This window comes from Bos grunniens, chromosome 5 (assembly GCF_055505025.1).
Source record: "Bos grunniens cultivar Pamir isolate PY7600 chromosome 5, Bosgru_T2T1.0, whole genome shotgun sequence".
NCBI classification, from domain to species: Eukaryota; Metazoa; Chordata; class Mammalia; order Artiodactyla; family Bovidae; genus Bos; species Bos grunniens.
Window position 1 is genome coordinate 66,998,820 of NC_141169.1, and position 21,386 is coordinate 67,020,205.

Sequence of the window (21,386 nt, forward strand, 5' to 3'; positions counted from 1 at the left end):
ATTTTTTTTTCTCCTCCTGTTAATTTATTTCTGTTTAACAAAGTTTGCTTTTAGGTAGAAATATTAATGGTTTAAGTTTTCTCTTAGATTGAATTATATAATTTTCTAAGAAAAAGTTATTTTGTGTTTATAGGATTTTCTAAACAAAATTAATCCCCATATCCATTTTAAAGAGATACTTTTCTTTACTCAATCATGTATCCAAACACATGTTTATAGTTACCTTAGCATTTTCAGTTGTCATTGTGCAGACAAGTACCAGTCCATGGCGGGGGTGTGTGTGTGCGTTAGTCGCTCAGGTGTGTCTGACTCTCTACGCATGGACTGTAGCCCACCAGGCTCCTCTGTCCATGGAATTCTCCAGGCCAGAATACTGAAGTGGGTTGCCATTTCCTTCTCCAGAGGATCTTCCCGACCCAGGGAACAAACCCAGGTCTCCTGCATTGCAGGCAGATTCTTTGCCATCTGAGCCACTAGGAAATAATGGTCTGCATTGAAATGTTAAAATTAAGGACAGAGTATATGAATGTAAGTCAATGTAGTGTTATAAACTAGTCTTTCTTATAATAGACTATCCTTTATTCTTATATAATGGTCTTTTGACTCCAAGGGGTTATGACTCTGGCTCTATTAAGCTAAAAATGGATTTATTGAGGAATCCAGGTTTGACTGGCTCCAAAGTGCCAGTGTCTACTTCTCTATTGTGTCTTCCCTGACCCTCCTATTTCTAAACTATGTTCTTCTCTTTTGAATTTCCCTGCTATGGCATCTGTCCTTTTTTACTTTGAATTTTAGTTATGTGTATATCTTATTTCGCTTAGATCAAGATTCCTGAATTCAGAGTCAGTGAATGAGTGAACTTTCTGTTCTTCACAACATCTTATACAATGCCTTACATATAATAGAAGCTCAAGTGTTTAGTTACTGAACTAATTAATTAAGCAAATTATTAGTATTTAGAACTCTCAGAATAGGAATATGAACACTTTTTATATAGTATTGTAAACCACTAGGTTCAGAATAAACTTTTATTCTCTAACTGTAGGGTCGAGGAGAGGTGAAAACAAATTTAAAAGCTACTTTGGTTTGTAAATGTTTACTTTTTTTGGATGTAGATCTCCCACACAAGTGGATAATTCACCAATGAAACCCTTAAGAGAACGCATCTATAAGTCAATGGAAGAGAAAAAAATCAAGGTACAATTTAATGTACTATCATGAAAATGATAAAAATTTGTTTTGCTTTTAGAAGAAATAAATATATAAAGCTGAGCTGGATATTATAAATATACATTATACATGGAACTATAGGGATTAAATGGAAAATAAATTATGACAGTTGATATACAGAAACTTTCCTTTTAATACAATCTTGGCTAATCTGTATCTGACGTATTCAATACCCTGGACCTAAAAGAAGGAAAGGAATAAGCACCTGCTGTGGTAAGTGGTCAATAAATATCTGTTCAGTGAATGAAGGGGAAAATAAAGAGAACATGGTTTTCTCATTTACATTTCTCATATCTTAAACTGAGTCTTGAGAGTCTGTGTAGTTTCAATTTTGTTCCTGTCTGAAGACATAATGGCAGAATGTAATTGATTGTAGATTGAGACAAGGAGAACATTTCACATTGTTCATTCACTAAAGCTATTCTTTATATTTTCATTTAGCATCCCTGTTCACATATGAAACATTGTGCCTATATGTAGTTAATAACATGTTTTTAGGCATTTAAATTTTTCTTAATCTTTGTCTCAAAAAGAAGCTTATTTTTAACTCATTTATTCATTTAATATATATATATTTATTGAGTATCTGCTATATGTCAGACACTGTTCTATGGTTGGGAATTTGTTCATTTAACAAAATTTTCATGTAAAATTTACAGTTATCCTTAAATTATCAAATAATTATTCATCTCTTAATAAAACTTGAGAACTCTAATTTGTTCTTCGTATTCACATTTGGCAAGTTAGTCCCAGTTAGTAAAACTTATAGTTATCTGTTTCATCTACATACTGCAAATCCATTTAGTTTATTTAGATTAATAAGCCTGATCTTTCTATTGATTATTAGAAGCTATTAGTAATTAACATCTATGGAATACATCATTGAGTTTTGCATAATTTTTCTTTGGAAAAACTTTCCAATTCTTTGTTAACCCAAGTACTTATAGCCAAGGCATAAGATTTTTGAAAAACAATCTATCCTTTGGGCTTGATTAGAAACAGAAATGTAACAAATTCTTTAATTTTTCCCTTCTATGGATAATGACAAACTTTAATATTTTCATTTAAAGATCATTGGGATATTTTGTTAAACTAAGTAAATCAAAATGAGGTGATCTATCTGAAGAAAGAGAAGGTCTTTTTAGAAATTGATGAGTCAACTAATTGCTGTAAAATTTATTAACCAATTTGTAAAGTTTGGAAAGTAGAAAACAGCTTATCTGATCCAGTCTTATTTATAAATGAGGAAATCAAAGTCCTTGAGAAAGCACCTTATCCAAGATATCATAACTACCAGGACATATCTTATGCCATTGTGTGAAGCTATGGATAAGTACTAATGAGACTGTAATTACATTGCTTTTGTTACTTAATAGTGAAGTGGGCTTAGTCTACATAGCTCTGAAACTAAATGGCAATAGAGAAAGGAAGGAATTGGTGTTTATGGTTATATTTTATAGTACAGTACTCTTTATGAAAGCGAAGTGTGAAAATAATTGGTTTAGCCAGGTATATAGCTGAACCATGGCCAGGTTGAATACTTGCTGGAATAACAAAAAAATGCTGCTAATATTTACTACTGAGTAACTATGGAAAAGTAGTTTAACAACTTTTATTACTTTATTATCCTGTTACTTTTTCTCTTTTGGTATTTAGTTCTTTTCTTTTAGTCATGGAAAGAAGATATGATCTGTACTTGAAATACTGTCTTGGAAAGACAACAGTAGATAATATTAGAGAACTTAGAATTTTGATGTAGATCATACTTGATTGTGAAATATCCATGTCATTAGTATTTGGGGCAAATTAACTTTTCTTGGATTTTCATTTCCTTGTTTATAAATAGAAGTAGGCACTCCTGATCACAAAATCCTATGAAACCACTTTGGAAAGTGTTCATTAACTCATTTTAAGTGCTCAAGTTTTATTTCCTACTGTACCTTATTTGGAAAATTGTCTATGATGGTCAAATAAATTCCCCTGTGAAGGAAATTAGAAGGTTCTTCCTGAACCTTCATGGTTTTGGTAGGAACCTTTAGAAAATGCTTTATCCCCATTCTTACTGCCAGTTTCCAAGTGGTTTATACAAGTACCTTCGTACTTTTTTATTACAATATTTTTTAGAGAGATATTTACCTTCTTAGATTCTTGTTAATTAATTAGTTTTGTTCCTTCCAGCTTGATTTAGCAGTATTTTGCTTATCAGATGCAACTCAAAAGTTGTTTATACATCTCTTTTTCTTATTCTGAGTCTAGTATTTTCCTTCATATTATATGTATGTCAGAATAATTATAAGCGTTAACTAAATAGCTTAAGTCAGCAGATCAGAAAAACACTGGATCCTTAAAGCTTGGCATAGTTGGGAGAGTAAAAACTAGCATAGATAGTGTGAAAAAATAGGCTGGATCTAACTCTAGTACCTTTATAAGCAGCCAGGCAATAGAATGCTCATGGCATTAGAAAATTAGACATCTGTGTTTAACCTTTAGGATACTTGCAAACTGAGTATATCCAAATTAAAATGGTGGATTGAGTTCAAGTCATAGAATTTCCCTCCCCAATACTTAAAATGAGTACAGAATAGCAAAACTAGTAAAAATATTCACCAAAAGCAAACAACAGAAAATAATGTAATTGGATACTGTAAACTTCAAAAATGATGGCTAAGCAAGGAAACTGATTTCAGAGGGAAAAGGCACAACATGATTCAGCAGCTCAGTCTAGCTCCAGTGTCCATACAGTGTGCTAGTGAGTTGACAACGTCCTGAGAATTATTACTGAAATATTTCCAAAACTGAGAAGCCAGCTAAGTATGTGGTGTTTTTTTTTTTTTTTTCCTTTTTAGAGAAATAATAGAAGTGGCAACTGCATAGTAATGTGGAAAATGAACTCTGGAGTTCACACATTGACTCTTTGGAGGCTCTAGTGCTGCATACTGAATTGTGGCAATTATCCAAATGATCACCTTCCATTTGAATGAAATACAGACTAAGTAGAGGGACTTTTTCTAGTACATATGATACATAATAAATTCTTAGAAGAAAGTGCAGAACCAACCCAGACATTTTTTCAGATGATCTGTCTCCTCTATTGAGCATTACTTCTACCTCTGTCATTCTTCAGGCTACAGAAAAATGGGGGATAACAGAAAATATGCAGCCTTCAAGATGTTATTGAAGAGAAAGTAAAATGCTCTCAAGGAGGGAACAGAATCACGAAATCACTCAGACTTGGAGGATTCTGTTTCTAACTAGGATGTAGTAGATCATTGCAAAATACCGTTTCTGTTACAGTAACAAAATAAAAGGCAGACAAGTTGGGGAAAATATGTTTAAAAGACATAGGAAAGCTGTGTAAGCAAAGCAGTTTAAATAAACGAAAAATCTGGAGAGGGTAAAGTTCTGAGGTGAACAGTCTGTTATCAGAGTTTTCTTCTCTGGGATGAGTTTTTCAATTTTGGGTATGAGCCAGGGTTTGCTCTTGGCCCATATAAAGGAATTTCATTGAAGCAAAGAGGAACTAATACATGTATTGGTGTCTTGAGGGGCTGGCAACAATTTGGAAACACTGGGGCGCTGGATGCACACTTATTTTTACCTAGGATACCTATGCTGAATTTTAGAGAGAGTAGGAAGTTAAGGAGTCTCAGTCCAGTAGACTAAAATCACCTGCGGTCTTGCAGTTGCTCAGAAGACAAGGCTTCACTTGAGGAGTGGGACCTGCCTCAAACACATGGTTGTTGCCTTCTCAAGATATTTGCCACATTTAGAAATGAAGTGGGTTGGGAGACCAAAGAACACAATGTAAAAACCTTTGAAAGACAGAGTCCTTCAACACTTAAAAGTAATTAAAGGAATATATGGGCAAATTGGATGTAAAATTGGGAAATTCTAACAGTGAATTTTTTTGTTTTGTTTTGGACCATGCCATGCAACTTGTGGGATCTCAGTTCCCTGACGAGGGTTTGAACTCAGGCCATAGCAGTTAAAACGCCAAATCCTAATTCCTAGACCACCTGGAACTCCTGAGAACCAAACATTTTAAATCAAAACCAAATAGAATTTCCAGAACTGTAAAAACATTATCTAAAATTAATAATTAGGTAAATTTAATAGTAAACCAGACATAGCGTTAGGTAGTACAGGTGGACATGAAGATAGGTCATTAGAATAATATACGAACTAAAGCAAGGAGAGAATAAGGAATGCAAAAACAAAAGAGAAGATAAGAACACAGAGTGTGCCTAACATATGCCTAATTGGATCCCCAGAATGAGAGGAGAAAATAGGATTGAAATAGTATTTGAAGATATAACGATTGTAGTGTTTTCTGAAGCTTAACTGGCCCTTTCACATCAGGTAGTAGTTAAAGATGGGAGGAACAGATGCATCCTTTAACAATGTAAAGCTACATCTTGGTTCCAATATTATGGACCCAGAAAACTAAAAAATGTCCCTGAGTCTTTTGAAAATCCATCTGCCCTTCATGTATGTACCATGGGAAATAGACTGTAAAGCTTTGTTACATAGTAGTGTTCAACAGAACTCTCTGTGGGAATGTTCTGTAGTTTTTGCTGTCCAGTATTGTAGGTGTTAGCCACGTGTCTCGTGAACACTTGAAATGTGCTACTGCTACTGAGGAACTCCATTTTTAATATTGTATAATTAAGAAGAGGTGGCAAAAATACACAGAATAGCTGTACAAAAAAAGATCTTCACGACCAAGATAATCACGATGGTGTGATCACTCACCTAGAGCCAGACATCCTGGAATGTGAAGTCAAGTGGGCCTTAGAAAGCATCACTACAATAAGCTAGTGGAAGTGATGGAATTCCACTTGAGCTATTTCAAATCCTAGAAGATGGTGATGTGAAAGTGCTGCACTCAATATGCCAGCAAATTTGGAAAATTCAGCAGTGGCCACAGGACTGGAAAGGCAATGCCAAAGAATGCTCAAACTACTGCACAATTACACTCATCTCACACGCTAGTAAAGTAATTCTCAAAATTCTCCAAGCCAGGCTTCAGCAATATGTGAACCGTGGACTTCCAGATGGTCAAGCTGGTTTTAGAAAAGACAGAGGAACCAGAGATCAAATTGCCAACATTCTCTAGATCATCAAAAAAGCAACAGAGTTCCAGAAAAGCATCTATTTCTGCTTTATTGACTATGCCAAAGCCTTTGACTGTGTGGATCTCAATAAACTGTGGAAAATTCTGAAAGAGATGGGAATACCAGACTACCTGACCTGCCTCTTGAGAAACCTATATGGAGGAAGCAACAGTTAGAACTGGACATGGAACAACAGACTGGTTCTAAACAGGAAAAGGAGTACGTCAAGGATGTATATTGTCACCCTGCTTATTTGACTTACACGCAGAGTACATCATGAGAAACGCTGGGCTGGAAGAAGCACAAGCTGGAATCAAGATTGCCGGGAGAAATATCAATAACCTCAGACATGCAGAGGACACCACCCTTATGGCAGAAAGTGAAGAGGAACTAAAAAGCCTCTTGATGAAAGAGGAGAGTGAAAAAGTTGGCTTAAAGCTCAACATTCAGAAAACAAAGATCATGGCATCTGGTCCCACCACTTCATGGGAAATAGATGGGGAAACAGTGGAAACAATGTCAGACTTTATTTTTTTGGGCTCCAAAATCACTGCAGATGGTGACTGCAGCCATGAAATTAAAAGATGCTTACTCCTTGGAAGGAAAGTTATGACCAACCTAGATAGCATATTCAAAGCAGAGACATTACTTTGCCAACGAAGGTCCGTCTAGTTGAGGCTATGGTTTTTTCAGTGATCATGTATGGATATGAGAGATGGACTGTGAAGAAGGCTGAGCACTGAAGAATTGATGCTTTTGAACTGTGGTATTGGAGAAGACTCTTGAAGAGTCCCTTGGACTGCAAAGAGATCCAACCAGTCCATTCTGAAGGAGATCAGCCCTGGGATTTCTTTGGAAGGAAAGATGCTAAAGCTGAAACTCCAGTACTTTGGCCACCTCATGCGAAGAGTTGACTCATTGGAAAACACTCTGATGCTGGGAGGGATTGGGGGCAGGAGGAGAAGGGGACGACAGAGGACGAGATGGCTGGATGGCGTCATCGACTAGATGGACATGAGTTTGAGTGAACTCCGGGAGCTGGTGATGGTAGGGAGGCCTGGCGTGCTGCAATTCATGGGGTCACAAAGAATCGGGCACGACTGAGCGACTGAACTGAATTTTAATTAATTAGCTCCAGCATATTAAATAGTTGCAGTTCTAGTAGATTAAAGATACACGCAAATGCAATAACTAGAAACCCTTTATAAGACTAAGAAATGGTGTCTGACCACGACAGACTAGAATAAATAGAATTTAAATAAGAAGAGAGGATGGAAGAGAGCATTTCAGGCTGAGCAAACAACCCGATGAAATTATTAGATTTCTTTACTAGTATAAAGAAGCTATATTCGGTAGTGTACAAAAAGAGTGAATAAATAATGTGGGGAAGATTAAGGAAGGTGTGGCTTTTGTGGTTTTAAGGAACAGTTATTTTTTGTAGGGCTTATTGTAAGGATATGTACATGAGAACCTAAGAAAGGCGGAATATTTAAGAACTTGAAAGGAATGGTGGATACAATGGGGCTTAAGGACTTTAGCTGCATGGTTCTCTCCACTTGAATGTGATATAACTCTTCTGTGCATGTATGTCTCTCTCTTGTTTCTGTACCAAATGGTTTTACTATACTGAACAGAGTAGAGTTTACTCTGTACCTGTTTTTCTATTTCAGAGCTTTTGTCCTTAGGGTAATTTAGCTGTTCTTTACCAGTCTACTTCTCTCATTTCTGTACCCTGTGGTTTCTTTACTCTCTGAACATCTTTTTTTCTACCTCCAAGCTTTTGCTTCCTCTTGGTTTCTATTACCTCATACCTTCTGCTCACATACACCTGTTCAGTTCAGTTCAGTTCAGTCGCTCAGTTGTGTGCGACTCTTTGTGACCCCATGAATCGCAGCATGCCAGGCCTCCCTGTCCATCACCAACTCCCGGAGTTCACTCAAACTCACATCCATCGAGTCAGTGATGCCATCCAGCCATCTCATCCTCTGTCATCCTCTTCTCCTCCTGCCCCTAATCCCTCCCAGCATCAGAGTCTTTTCCAATGAGTCAACTCTTCGCATGAGGTGGCCAAAGTACTGGAGTTTCAGCTTCAGCATCATTCCTTCCAAAGAAATCCCAGGGCTGATCTCCTTCAGAATGGACTGGTTGGATCTCCTTGCAATCCAAGGGACTCTCAAGAGTCTTTTCCAACACCACAGTTCAAAAACATCAATTCTTCAGCGCTCAGCCTTCTTCACAGTCCAACTCTCACATCCATACATGACCACAGGAAAAACCATAGCCTTGACTAGACGGACCTTCGTTGGCAAAGTAATGTCTCTGCTTTTGAATATGCTATCTAGGTTGGTCATAACTTTCCTTCCAAAGAGTAAGCGTCTTTTAATTTCGTGGCTGCAGTCACCATCTGCAGTGATTTTGGAGCCCAAAAAAATAAAGTCTGACACTGTTTCCACTGTTTCCCCATCTATTTCCCATGAAGTAATGGGACCAGATGCCATGATCTTCATTTTCTGAATGTTGAGCTTTTTTTTTTTTTGATTTTTAAAAAAATTTTTATTTTATTTTTAAACTTTACAGATTGTATTAGTTTTGCCAAATATCAAAATGAATCCGCCACAGGTATACATGTGTTCCCCATCCTGAACCCTCCTCCCTCCTGCCTCCCCATACCATCCCTCTGGGTCATCCCAGTGCACTAGCCCCAAGCATCTAGTATCATGTGTCGAACCTGGACTGGCAACTCGTTTCATACATGATCTTATACATGTTTCAATGCCATTCTCCCAAATCTTCCCACCCTCTCCCTCTGCAACAGAGTCCATAAGACTGTTCTATACATCACTGTCTCTTTTGCTGTCTCGTACACAGGGTTATTGTTAGCATCTTTCTAAATTCCATATATATGCGTTAGTATACTGTATTGGTGTTTTTCTTTCTGGCTTACTTCACTCTGTATAATAGGCTCCAGTTTCATCCACCTCATTAGAACTGATTCAAATGTATTCTTTTTAATGGCTGAGTAATACTCCTTTGTGTATATGTACCACAGCTTATCCATTCATCTGCTGATGGACATCTAGGTTGCTTCCATGTCCTGGCTATTAGAAACAGTGCTGCGATGAACACTGGGGTACACGTGTCTCTTTCAATTCTGGTTTTCTCAGTGTATATGCCCAGCAGTGGGATTGCTGGATCATAAGGCAGTTCTAGTTCCAGTTTTTTAAGGAATCTCCACACTGTTCTCCATAGTGGCTGTACTAGTTTGCATTCCCACCAACAGTGTAAGAGGGTTCCCTTTTCTCCACACCCTCTCCAGCATTTATTGCTTGTAGACTTTTGGATCGCAGCCATTCTGACTGGTGTGAAATGGTACCTCATAGTGGTTTTGATCTGCATTTCTCTGATAATGAGTGATGTTGAGCATCTTTTCATGTGTTTGTTAGCCATCTGTATGTCTTCTTTGGAGAAATGTCTATTTAGTTCTTTGGCCCATGTTTTGTATGTTGAGCTTTAAGCCAACTTTTTCACTCTCCACTTTCACTTTCATCAAGAGGCTTTTTAGTTCCTCTTCACTTTCTGCCATAAGGGTGGTGTCCTCTGCATATCTGAGGTTATTGATATTTCTCCCGGCAATCTTGATTCCAGCTTGTGTTTCTTCCAGTCTAGCGTTTCTCATGATGTACTCTGCATATAAGTTAAATAAGCAGGGTGACAATATACATCCTTGATGTACTCCTTTTCCTGTTTGGAACCAGTCTGTTGTTCCATGTCCAGTTCTAACTGTTGCTTCCTCCATATAGGTTTCTCAAGAGGCAGGTCAGGTAGTCTGGTATTCCCATCTCTTTCAGAATTTTCCACAGTTTATTGAGATCCACACAGTCAAAGGCTTTGGCATAGTCAATAAAGCAGAAATAGATGTTTTTCTGGAACTCTCTTGGTTTTTTCCATGATGCAGCAGATGCATACACCTGTTAGCGTCTGTTATAATTTTACTTAATTCATTCAACAAACATGTATTAAATGCCTACTGAGTACCAGGCTCTGTCCTAAGAATTGGAAATACATCTGCAAACAAAACAGACGCTCCCTGCCCTGCTCTGATGGACAAGTCTTCCCCCAGTATTTATGGGACTGGGGTGCAAGAATATAAATGGAAATCTCTGGTCTGCCCCTGTTGCTGCTGCTGCTGCTAAGTCGCTTCAGTCGTGTCTGACTCTGTGCAACCCCATAGATGGTAGCCCACCAGGCTTCCCTGTCCCTGGGATTCTCCAGGCAAGAACACTGGAGTGGGTTCTGATCTGCCCCTACAATTCCTTTAATCCTGGTTCTGTTCCCTGCTCTTAGAGACCCTCCACCCAGAAACATACACATGTTTCCCCAACACCCTTGTCATAAGCAGTAAGCCCTTCCTAGAGGAAGAGGCCAATACTGGCCCAGCCCCTTGGCAGTTTGAGCAAGGAATTCTGGGGCCCTTAGATACTTGGAACAGGATCTATAAAGTGAGGTCATAGTCTCTTAACTCCTCACCCTGTGGGATGAAGAGCATCATAAGAGGACCAGAGCACACCATCGGTTGGCAAACTAAGGTTTTGTTCATGGAGCTTACCTTTTAGTTGGGAGAGGCAGAAAATAAATAAGATAATTATATTGTATCAATGTATTAGATGGTTATCAGTGCTATGGAGGGAAATAAAGCTGGGAAGGGTTATAAGGAGAGTATGTTCCTTTGTGTTTTGGTTCTAAAGAGAATGATCAGTACAAGTCTCTTTAAGAAGGTGACTGAACAGTATTTTTCATTAGAATGGATATGGGATGTTTATATTTGTTTGAACTAAAATTTGAACGCATTTTGACTGAAGGAATGAGGATGGGATTTATTGCGTACCTTCTAAGTGTTATACTAGACATTTTATATACCTCATTCCAATTAATCCTTGCTGAAGTCTAAAAGGCATTATTTTACAGTCCATATACCTAGTAAGTATCAGAGTAAGGATTGTATTTAGATGTAAAACTTCTAGTAGTCACGTATGGATGTGAGAATTGGACCATAAAGAAGGAAGAGTGCTGAAGAATTGATGCTTTTGAACTGTGGTGCTGGAAAAGACTTGAGAGTCCTTTGGACAGCAAGGAAATCAAACCAGTCAATCTTAAAGGAAATCAACCTTGAAGACTCAGTGGAAGGACTGTTGCTGAAGCTCCAATACTTTGGCCACGTGATGCCAAGAGCCGACTCATTGGAAAAGACCCTGATGCTGGGAAAGATTGAAGGCAGAAGGAGAAGAGAGCAATAAAGGATGAGATGGTTGGAAGGCATCACCAGTTCAATAGACGTGAACTTGGGCAAACTCCTGGAGATGGTGAGGGACAGGGAAGCCTGGTGTGCTGCGGTCCATGGGGTTGCAAAGAGTCAGATAGGACTTGGTGACTGAACAGTAACAGCTTCAAAGTTTGTGCTGTTTCTAAAGAGTAAATGAAGGCATAGTAATTATAATAAGGAGTCATAAAAATATCATGCTATTACCTAGGTCATAATATTATCTTTCCATTATTTAGCAAAGTTAAGTGGAATTTTATTGATGAAGAAATGGATCATTTGATATACTCACAAGTTCATATTTCACTAAGGATAGCACATCTCAGGCTTTCCTGGTAGCTCAGTGGTAAAGCATCTGCCTGCCAGTGCAGGAGACACAGGTGTGATCCCTTACCTGGGAGAATCCCACATGCCATGGAGCAACTAAGTCCATGTGCTACAACATTTAAGCCTGTGCACTAGAGCCCAGGAGCCCTATATAGCCTGTCCTCCTCACCAAGAAAAGCCACTGCCATGAGAAGCCCTCTCATTGCTACTAGAGAGTAGCCCCACTCACCACAACTAGAGACAAGCCTGCAGCAACAAAGACCCAGCACAATCAAAAATAAATAAAGAAAATTATTTTAAAAAAATCATAGCAGATCTCTTTTCTTTTGAAAATGTGGTATTGTAAGAGTGAAATGATAAATTTTGAGTAGTTATATGTCAAATAAGTATGTTGAGTAATTTCCAAACTTATTAATGAAATATATCTGTATAATGGGGGCTTAGAAATTTCATTCTCTTATTAATACAGCTAACTGGAAGTTTCTATGACTTTTCAATATTTTGACTCATTTGTCTTAATTTAACTGGAGTCAGGCTTTCCTTTGTGAAGTACTATTTTCCTTAAACTGGGAACCTACTAATAATTTCAGTTTTAAAAAAAGTTGTGGCAAAAGGACTTTTCCAATTCTTGGCAGGTTTGAAGTTCATTGCAATTTTACTGTGGATAGAAATCTTTCCAAAGAGGGGAAATCACTCTACAAAGGAAAACTTTGAATCCTTTTCTCTCATGTGACTTGAACATAAAATGATTTTAACAGCCATGTATGAATCTGAACATTATTCTTAGTTGTTTAGTACTTCAAAAGCACTTTCAGAAGGGAATTGTTTTGCTTATTTGTGATTCCAAATCAAATACACAGAGAGATTTGGAAAATTTGCAACAGGAAGTAATCTGAGTTCTATGTAGCCACTAATCTGGTGCAGAAAAATTCAACTTTTATGAACAAAGGAAAAGCAATCTCTTTTAAGTTATAAATACAAGTCAGTGTAGCTTGTATTGTATTAATAACTAAAATGAAGAAGCTGACTGTAAATTCATTTTTTGAACTACATTCCTAGAATCATTTTAGAGTTGACTGGGTCCTGAGAAACCTAATTCAACAGATTTCCTACTCTATAGGAAATTTCCTACTCTATACTACTCTATGGTAACTTTATGTGTTACTACATTAGTAACTATATAGTATCTACATATATCTTTAGAGTTATATATAACTCTCTATATATAGAGTTATATATAACTCTTTCATATTTTTCACTTCGCTTAATCTCGACAACTCTGTGAGGCAAATATTCCCATTTATGTGTGGATAAGTGAGAGATTTTTAGGTTTACCCAAGATCATCTAGTTAGTAAGTGATAGGGCCAGTATAAGAAGCCAGGTCTTTTGACGGCAAATCTGATGCCTTTTGCATCATATCATCTTGTCTTTTTATGTGCATTTCTTAGTTCAATATCACAGTGTTGGCTTCAGTGAAGTTCATGATCAATTAAAATCTGTGGGTCTTTTTCATATGTTTTTAAGTCAGATTCTCATCCTGTACATCTGTAATTGGTATTTTGAACTTAAATATAGGACTTTGTTTATCCTCATTCATTTTCATTTTGCTATTTTCTACTTATTGTTCTAGCCTTCTGAGATCTTTTCAGTCTTGATTCTGTTATCCAATTTATTATTTCTTCCAGCTGTGTGTCAACAGCAAATTTTATAAGTAGAGTGTCTTTGTGATTATAGAAGCCATCCTAGTAGTCTAGTATTCTGTGTGCCTGTTACATAGTTGGAACTTAATAAGTGATAATTGATTTAAAAAGATATTTGTACAGGGCAGAGAAAAAACTCACATAGAATCTCTTACCAAAAAAAAAAAAAAAAAAAAATATCCTCAATATAACTACTTTCAGTTTTGGATATAAATATTGCAGTATTACCATAGCACCATTATGGTTCTCTCTTGTATTTTGTTATGTTTATAAATAATGTTTTTCGTGGTAAATATAGTGACTAACTAATTTCCTTTCTCATATCAACTTGTTATCAGTGTTTTAAGAATCCATTGCCTTATAACTCTAGTTTTCTGAAACTGGCCTACTCTGGCTAAGGACTAGAGAATTTCTATTGGAGGCCTGACGAGAAGAAATCTAGTTGTCAAGAGGGCTATTGAACTTATTTTACAACTGTATTTATATAGCAAAAAGAGGTTTTTACTCAGATGTAAGTTTAAAATTAGTAAAAATAACTTTCTAAAGAAATTTTTATTCATATGAAGTGTAAGATTCATATGAAGTATAAGAGACAATGTCAGTTGTCTGTGTTCAATAATATAATTATTGTCTTTTTATGTAGAGTGTTTTATGAGTGATACTAGGGCTTCCCTGGTCAGACGGTAAAGAATCTGCCTGCAGATCATGCCTGCCTGCAGGATACCTGGATTTGATCTCTGGGTCAGGAAGATCTCCTGGAGAAGGGAATGGCTACCCACTCCAGTATTCTTGCCTGGAGAATCTCATAAACGGAGGACCCTGGAGGGCTACAGTCCATGGAGTCGCAAAGAATCTGACACTTCTGAGTGACTAAGCACGCATACATAAGTGGTACTGATGAAGGTTTTTCGGTGGGAGGTTGAAGTCCCTCAAGCCACCTGTAGGTGCCATCACTATTTGGATATTATGGGAGTGCTCCTTGCCAGTCACTTAGCATCTGTTTGCTTTCATGGTCTTACCATACTCTTTATAACTCTTTGCAAGCAATAAATTTATAATTTTCTATATAGGCAGTTACCTTGGTGAAATGAAAGAAACATTGTATAAAAATATATTAACAGTATTGGTTTTGTAGATGGAAGTAAAAGTTTTTGGATAATTTGCTACAGTAATGATATGTAATATAAATTTTATTTTATTAACTATTTATTTTAATAGTTTTATTAATTGTTTTAATTCTCTACTTATGAAATTAATACTATCCAGAAAGGGATTAAAGTTAAATCCCTAGTTAAAGCCTTCAGTTGTATTTTAGGGCATCTCATGGTAGAACCTATTTGAGAGTAGTTGCATTCTTGTGGATTCATGAAGATCTTGCGCTATAGCTCCATCCATTGTCAAAGCCTACTGTATTTCACTTTTTAAAAACATAGTTTTTGATCTTTTACATTTTCACATTTTTTCAATGTTGTGTATTTTTGTGCTTAAATGGAAGATAAATTCTAATTGTCTGAATCTTCAAGCAAATTAAACATAATTTTTAGTGTTCTGGGAGCTAGAGGCTCTCATAAATACCATTACTCAAAAAGATATAAAATTTGTCATCCTGAGAAAACTTGCTTTTATGAAGCAGCTGGACTGGGGACTATTCTCATTTCTTCTAAATTATAGTCAGTGGGTTTCATTGCCATTATCTCTGCAAACATCAGAGGGGGTTAATGCAGTTATCTCTCTGAATATAAAACACAATATATAATTACTGAATATATAATATAAAATCTTGCTGTTTTAGACTTCGTGAAATGTATCAATATATGCTCTGTGAGCTTTGTTCAGCATGATTTAGTTATACTTTGAAGTATTAATTTTTGAATTGTTGAAGTCCTCTTTATTTAATCATGTATTTGAAATTTAAACTTGTCTATTTCTGAAAAGGATTTGAGATGATTTCTAATTATTTGGAGAAATCTCACTATTATAATAACTAAATGGCATTATACAGCAGCTGCAATTGTTGAAATTTGCATTATCTGTGTAGATTACTTTGTTTTGAAATTAATTCCTCTTCTTAAAACAGCCACTGGTTTTATGTTTACAGAATGCATTTCCAAAAGTATTTTCTTGACATCCTTTTCAGTGCTTAAGAATTAAATTTAGCCTTCTAATTTTCTCCTGTTTCTCATGTTTTAAGATAATTACAGGAGTATACTTTGAATACTCAGCTATTAAATCACTTGGTCAGATCTTCTTGTTTGTTGTTGTTTAGTCACTAAGTCCTGTCTGACTCTTGCAATCCTGTGGACGGTAGCCTGCAGGTTTCTTTGTCCATGGCATTTCCCAGGAAAGAATACTGGAGTGGGCAGCCATTTTCTTCTCCATGGGATCTTCCCAACCCAGGGATCGATTCCACGTCTCCTGCATTGCAGGCAGATTCTTTACTACTGAGCCACCAGAGAAGCCCATCTTATTTCTTAATTTTCTAAATATTCAAGTTTTTAATTAAGAAATAAAGCCTTTCATTCAGCACTGTTTTATCTTGTTTCTTTGTTAGTTGCCTATTTTTGCTTCTTTTACCTTCTCCTATTTCTCTATTTCATCCTAGTGTCTCTCCCTTCCTTAGTTTCTCTAATTTCTTTTTTTTCCCTAAAAGAGTTTACTGTGTAATTTGTTAAGATTAAAAGCTTCTATTTTTCTAGGATTATGTATATCATGTATGTCATTATTAAACTTACAGTAAAATCCACTTTCTAAGGCAACTCGGACATAGGAATGTGTAACAAAGGCCTTTGTAGAGTTTATAATTGATTTGGTAAGCTTTTACAAAAATTATCAAAAACATATACAAAACTGATATTACTGGGGGAAAAAAAGCTAATTGTAGCAGTGAATGAGTTTGCAAACTATGGAATATTAAGGATTAAAAGTTCCCAATAGATAATGAAATTTTTAAGGGAAATTTTTATGGTACCTCAATTACTACAGAGTATATTTCTATATAGATGAAAAAGTAAGTAAAAATAAAGGGCAAATTGCATATTTTCTTCTTCTTTCTTGTTACTAGACGAAGCAAACCTCAATTAGATCTCAGTTTGCCTGTACTTATAAAGATGACTGCATGATAAGCAAGGATAAATGGAATAATGTTAATTCAGCATCAAAGCCTTTGTGTGTTCTTCACATGGAAAATGACCTTTCTGGTAACTGACCTAATTGAACAATTTAATAACAATTTAATTCTAGTGTACTGATGGTTTTAACTTAAGTAAAACTAGATTTTTTTTTTGTAATGTAAAAGTTTATATTTTTAAAGACTTGAGTTTATTTTAAAACTTATATCTAAGTACAAATTGGTATATAGAATTAGGACTTAGATTGATTTAGTTAAATGTATTTAAGAAATAACTTGTAGTAGCATTTAAGGATTGTGTTGTGCATTCAGACAAAGCAAATTTATTGTTTGTAGGGATGAAAAGTGAAACGGTAAAATGAAAAGAAATGTGATAGTAATATTGCTGTATCTGTTAGTAATGTAATTTATATTTGATTGTAAATCATAAATTTTAAAATATTCTTTACTTTAAAAGTTTATAAAATCTCATGTGTAATAATTTTAAATATTATGTAATTTCTTTCCTCTTTTCATCTTGCATAACAGAAGGTGTAAATTCTTCTGTTGGAAGACCAACAATTGGAACAAGTTCTGGAAATGTTCATCTGGGCAGAAGTGAAAAAGAAAAAGTAGCAAGAAAATCAAGTAGTCTGACAGGAAATACAAGCTCAAAAAGGAAACAGGTGGATTTGGATGATGAAAATATTCTCTGTGATAATGGAAATGAACCACTTCAACACAAAATTGTTAAGATACCTAAGACATCAAAAGATTTGCAGAATAAATTGGATGGCAAACTACTCAGAGTTGCAAAAAGCAATAGATGTACCACCAAGGACAAATTGATTACTGGCCAGACGAAGTTGACTCAGTTTTTTAGACTATGAAATTATCTTTTATGTTCTTTAGGTTTGTGTGTGTGTGTGTGTATGTATATATATATATATATATATATATATATATATAAAACCATTTACCAAATTCTTCTACTTAATTTTTAAGCAATGAAGGTGTAAGTTATAGTGCTTTATTATTTTGGTCTGCAGTGTACGTATGGTTAGCATGTTAAGCATTGTTTTAAAAAATACTAGTAAGTCATAATTATGCATAAAATTCATAAAGTTTAATGCACAAGTAAAGCAATCATTTAGGCATAACAATACCACTTTCTTTTAAAACAGACATTTAAAATAATACAAGTCATAGCAACATTAAGGGCTTTTTTCCCGAGAGGCAATTAAATGATTTTGCTTTCTTTTTAAATGATGATGTGGACCAACAGGCATCAGACTTGCCAACAAGGTCGATAGACTCTTCCCAGCATACACCTAAGCACTGAAGGAAAAACAAAATTGTTTAGAAGACTAGTATCACACAAAGTTGATTAGAAATAAAAGAATGGATCTAGTATAGCTAAATCTGAGTAAATTACAATTGTAATAACTAATTAAATACTTTTTAATTTCACATCTTTTGCAAGAGTCACTTAGTATCAAGTACAAGTTGAACCATGGTCTTGTTTGATTTTGTTATGATTGGACCCAAATTCCGTTAAATTCAAAGTTCTATTTTATGATATTAAGGTATAAGAATTCAATTTTAAAAAAACTACTCACTGTCAAAATCTCTCCTTCCTATAGGAAATTTAGCTGAGTTTTCTTCATCCCCAATTTCTCTTTTTTCTTGTGTTGATTCAGTATTTTGAACTTCATTCTCAGCTGGAAAAGCTACAGATCCTTTTAGTGCAAGATAAGGTTTTATAGCCAGATTCAGTGGCAGGCCATGATTTAAGAAATTATGTTTGGAACCTGCATTCTGTAAAGAAAAGGTTGATTTGTGTTTTAACTGTTCTATTGGGAATGGAACTATAATACAATTGTGTAATATTCTTATTGATCAATTTAAATATGCCCTGCACTGTTTTTACCCTTTAAGAAATACTTTAGATACAAGAATTTCGGGGAATAAAAACTTTTTGAATAAGAGATATTTCCCAGAATGGAAGAACAACCTGGTATGTATGAAATTTGTTTAATTGTTCTAATGCATACTGTAACTTTTTTTCACATGCTTCTGCTTATAAAAGTATTTCCATTGAAATAAAGGACAAGTCGCATTATCACTTACCTTTGAATTTTTGTTTTCTTCATCATTCATGAAACTGCTCTCATCATTTTTATATTGCTCCAGGGAAGGAACAACAATTGATTTTTCTGCGGTATCTTCCTTCTGAAAGGCTTTCCCCAGCCTCAACGTTTTAAATACCATGTCATCTTCTAAATTTCTTATCGACTTGGATGCTGAAAGTGAAATGCCTTGAGAAAGCAAAGAAAAAGTTAGTATTAATATGTAGGAAGAGAAACTCATTTTTGCCATCCTTAGTTTGATGTTTGCATAGAGTCAAACAAGGATGTATAAAATGAAGTGAAATTTCTCAGTCATCCTGCTTTGTAAATGATTCTTGCCTTTATATATTTTCCAGCTTGAATAGAAAGCACTTGAAAAACTTTCATCATTTTAGAAATGACTCATCAGATAGAAACCAACCTTTTGTAGAGCTGGTAATACCTTGTTTTGGTTTTAGTGGCATATTGTTTAAGTGTGAATTTTCTCAGAATCCTATTAGGATCCTTGGTAGAAAGCTTTGTGTTGAGGAGATTATAGTCTCTTGAAAGTGAGTTCTTATTAAGGAAGACCACAGGACATCAGACTCTCCATATTCTTTTCTTGTTTGTTTATATTGTTTCCTTCTGTATATTTTCAATTAAGTACAATATTAAAACTAAAGTTACTTCTTTTACTCAGAATGTGTGTGTGTATGTGCTCATGCTCAGTCATGCCCAACTCTTTGCGACCCCATGGACTGTAGCCCACCAGCCTTCTCTGTCCTGGAATTTTCCAGGCAAGGATACTGGAAAGGGTTGCCATTTCCTACTCCAGGGGATCATCCCAACACAGGGATAGAACCTGTGACTATTGCATTGGCAGGTGGGTTCATTACCACTATTGACACCTAAGCCCTTCACTCAGGATTATAAGGGTCAAAGTTTAAATACTTTCAATCCTGATTAAATTGAAATAATCTTCAAAAAGATTTTTTTTTCCACAAATGCCGAGGTCCATCCCTGGCTGATCCAGGGAGTTCAAAGTGGGGACGGCGTCGGCGAGGATCAGGATACAATAGCTTCAGTTAGATATTAATTAGAGATGTAAAGAGTAATAGAATGAGGATAGCTCAGTAGGAAAATTCAGTGGAGAAAAGAAGCTGAGTAGCTTGGTTTACGCGGGAGACCAATAAAACTTCAATACAAGAAGTTTGCATCACTTACGTAGGCTGCAGGCGTCCTTCCGTTCTCCCAAAGGAGAGGAGACACTGAGGCCTCCCCAGTCAGATCTTAGAAGCCCGGGCAAAATTAGTAAGCTTGGTGGGTTCTGTGCTCCAGATGGAGACGCAGCCAGAGTTTGAGAGAGAGAGCGACATGGGGAGACCAGTATTTTGAGAAACTGATCCCAATTCTTTATTTTCCATGGTCTACTTTTATACACTGAGATGTTATGCAAAAGTCATGCAGGGTCAGCAGTCCTGACTTTTATCAAAGTCAGGTGCTTCATACAAATGTATATAGAGGTCTTAGGGGTGTTACATCATCTTCTGGCCAGGGGGCCTGCTGACAATTTATGACCCTCTCCTTGTAACAGCGGTCAGTCAACCAGGACACTTATTTCTCCAGGGGTGATTATTCTTAAAAAAGACTCCACCTTCCGAAGGTACCAGTTAAAGTTACATTCCTATAGGGTGAGGGTGTAGTGGGTTTTAATTAAGGAAAGAATTTACTTAGCCTAAGGTCTAACGTGATTAATATCAAAGGTTAATACTTATTTCTTCTATATATTCATTAATGTGTGTAAGGGCAGGGGATGTGGAGACTTAGCAACAAACATTGGCTCAACAAATGAAAAACCCTTCAATACAATTTCTAATCAGCCCACTATACTTATACTAATGGTTTTCTAACTTTTCTAAGGAACCTGTTTTTAGAAGGTTTAAAGCATCTCGTGCCTCTCACGGTTGGGAGGCTGTGAGCAATCACATGTGGCCGGACAAGCGTGTCAGGCAGGCTAGAGAACCTTCAGAGGAGTTTGTAGGTTAAAACACTCTTGTCACTCCCAGGAGTTTTTATTAACTGGAGCTCTAAGTTAACTCCTTCTCCGAAAGAAGTGGTGGGGGACAGCCCCCCGTAAAGTCAGAGGTGTAGGTGGGAGCACAAAGTAGTAAAGTAGGCAGGCTCTGGTTATGGGGGTAGATGCTCGAGGATTTCCAGGGGGACTCCTGAGGCTCGATCCCGCCTTTGCATATGTTGAGCCTCCTTCCTCATGACCTTTGCCACGGGCGGAGTGCCTCACGCTGGCCCCCAACACATAAATGCTTGGAGTAGTCTTTGGTGTTTAAAGTATATATGCCTGTCAGATGTGTTTCTATCTTTGTATTTACAGAAGATTCAGTTCAGTTTAGTCACTCAGTCGTGTTCGACTCCAACCCCATGAATCGCAGCACGCCAGGCCTCCCTGTCCATCACCAACTCCCGGA

The 21,386-nt window shown here is 36.3% G+C and overlaps 2 protein-coding genes across 5 annotated transcripts in view; one reads left to right on the forward strand and one right to left on the reverse strand.

The window, feature by feature from the left end:
• PARPBP (PARP1 binding protein) overlaps positions 1 to 18,924 on the forward strand; it is a 68,362-nt gene extending 49,438 nt beyond the window's left edge. For 3 of the 4 annotated variants that reach the window (XM_086401038.1, XM_086401039.1, XM_086401041.1), the window contains 3 exons: positions 1,116 to 1,197; positions 16,751 to 16,886; positions 17,345 to 18,924. In XM_086401038.1, coding sequence (XP_086257164.1) covers positions 1,116 to 1,197; positions 16,751 to 16,886; positions 17,345 to 17,685 — 559 coding nt within the window. In that variant the 3' untranslated portion in view covers positions 17,686 to 18,924. The remainder of the gene's footprint in view (positions 1 to 1,115; positions 1,198 to 16,750; positions 16,887 to 17,344) is intronic. The other variant, XM_086401040.1, reaches the window with a different exon arrangement.
• On the reverse strand, positions 18,407 to 19,586 carry PMCH (pro-melanin concentrating hormone). Its single transcript, XM_086401045.1, has 2 exons — positions 18,926 to 19,586; positions 18,407 to 18,613 (listed from the first exon to the last, which is right to left on the reverse strand). Exons 1-2 carry the CDS (start codon positions 19,172 to 19,174, stop codon positions 18,407 to 18,409), a joined length of 456 nt encoding a protein of 151 aa, XP_086257171.1. The 5' UTR covers positions 19,175 to 19,586.
• Positions 19,587 to 21,386: the final 1,800 nt, after the last annotated feature.

Bases quoted from the DNA above. Each gene is read 5' to 3' on its own strand.
- PMCH (XM_086401045.1), bottom strand. From the start codon at position 19,174: ATGGCAAAAATGAGTTTCTCTTCCTACATATTAATACTAACTTTTTCT. The intron at 18,614-18,925 runs GTAAGTGATAAT...TTTTCTTTACAG, and splicing joins AAGAAAACAAAAATTCAAAG to AATGCAGGTTCCAAACATAA.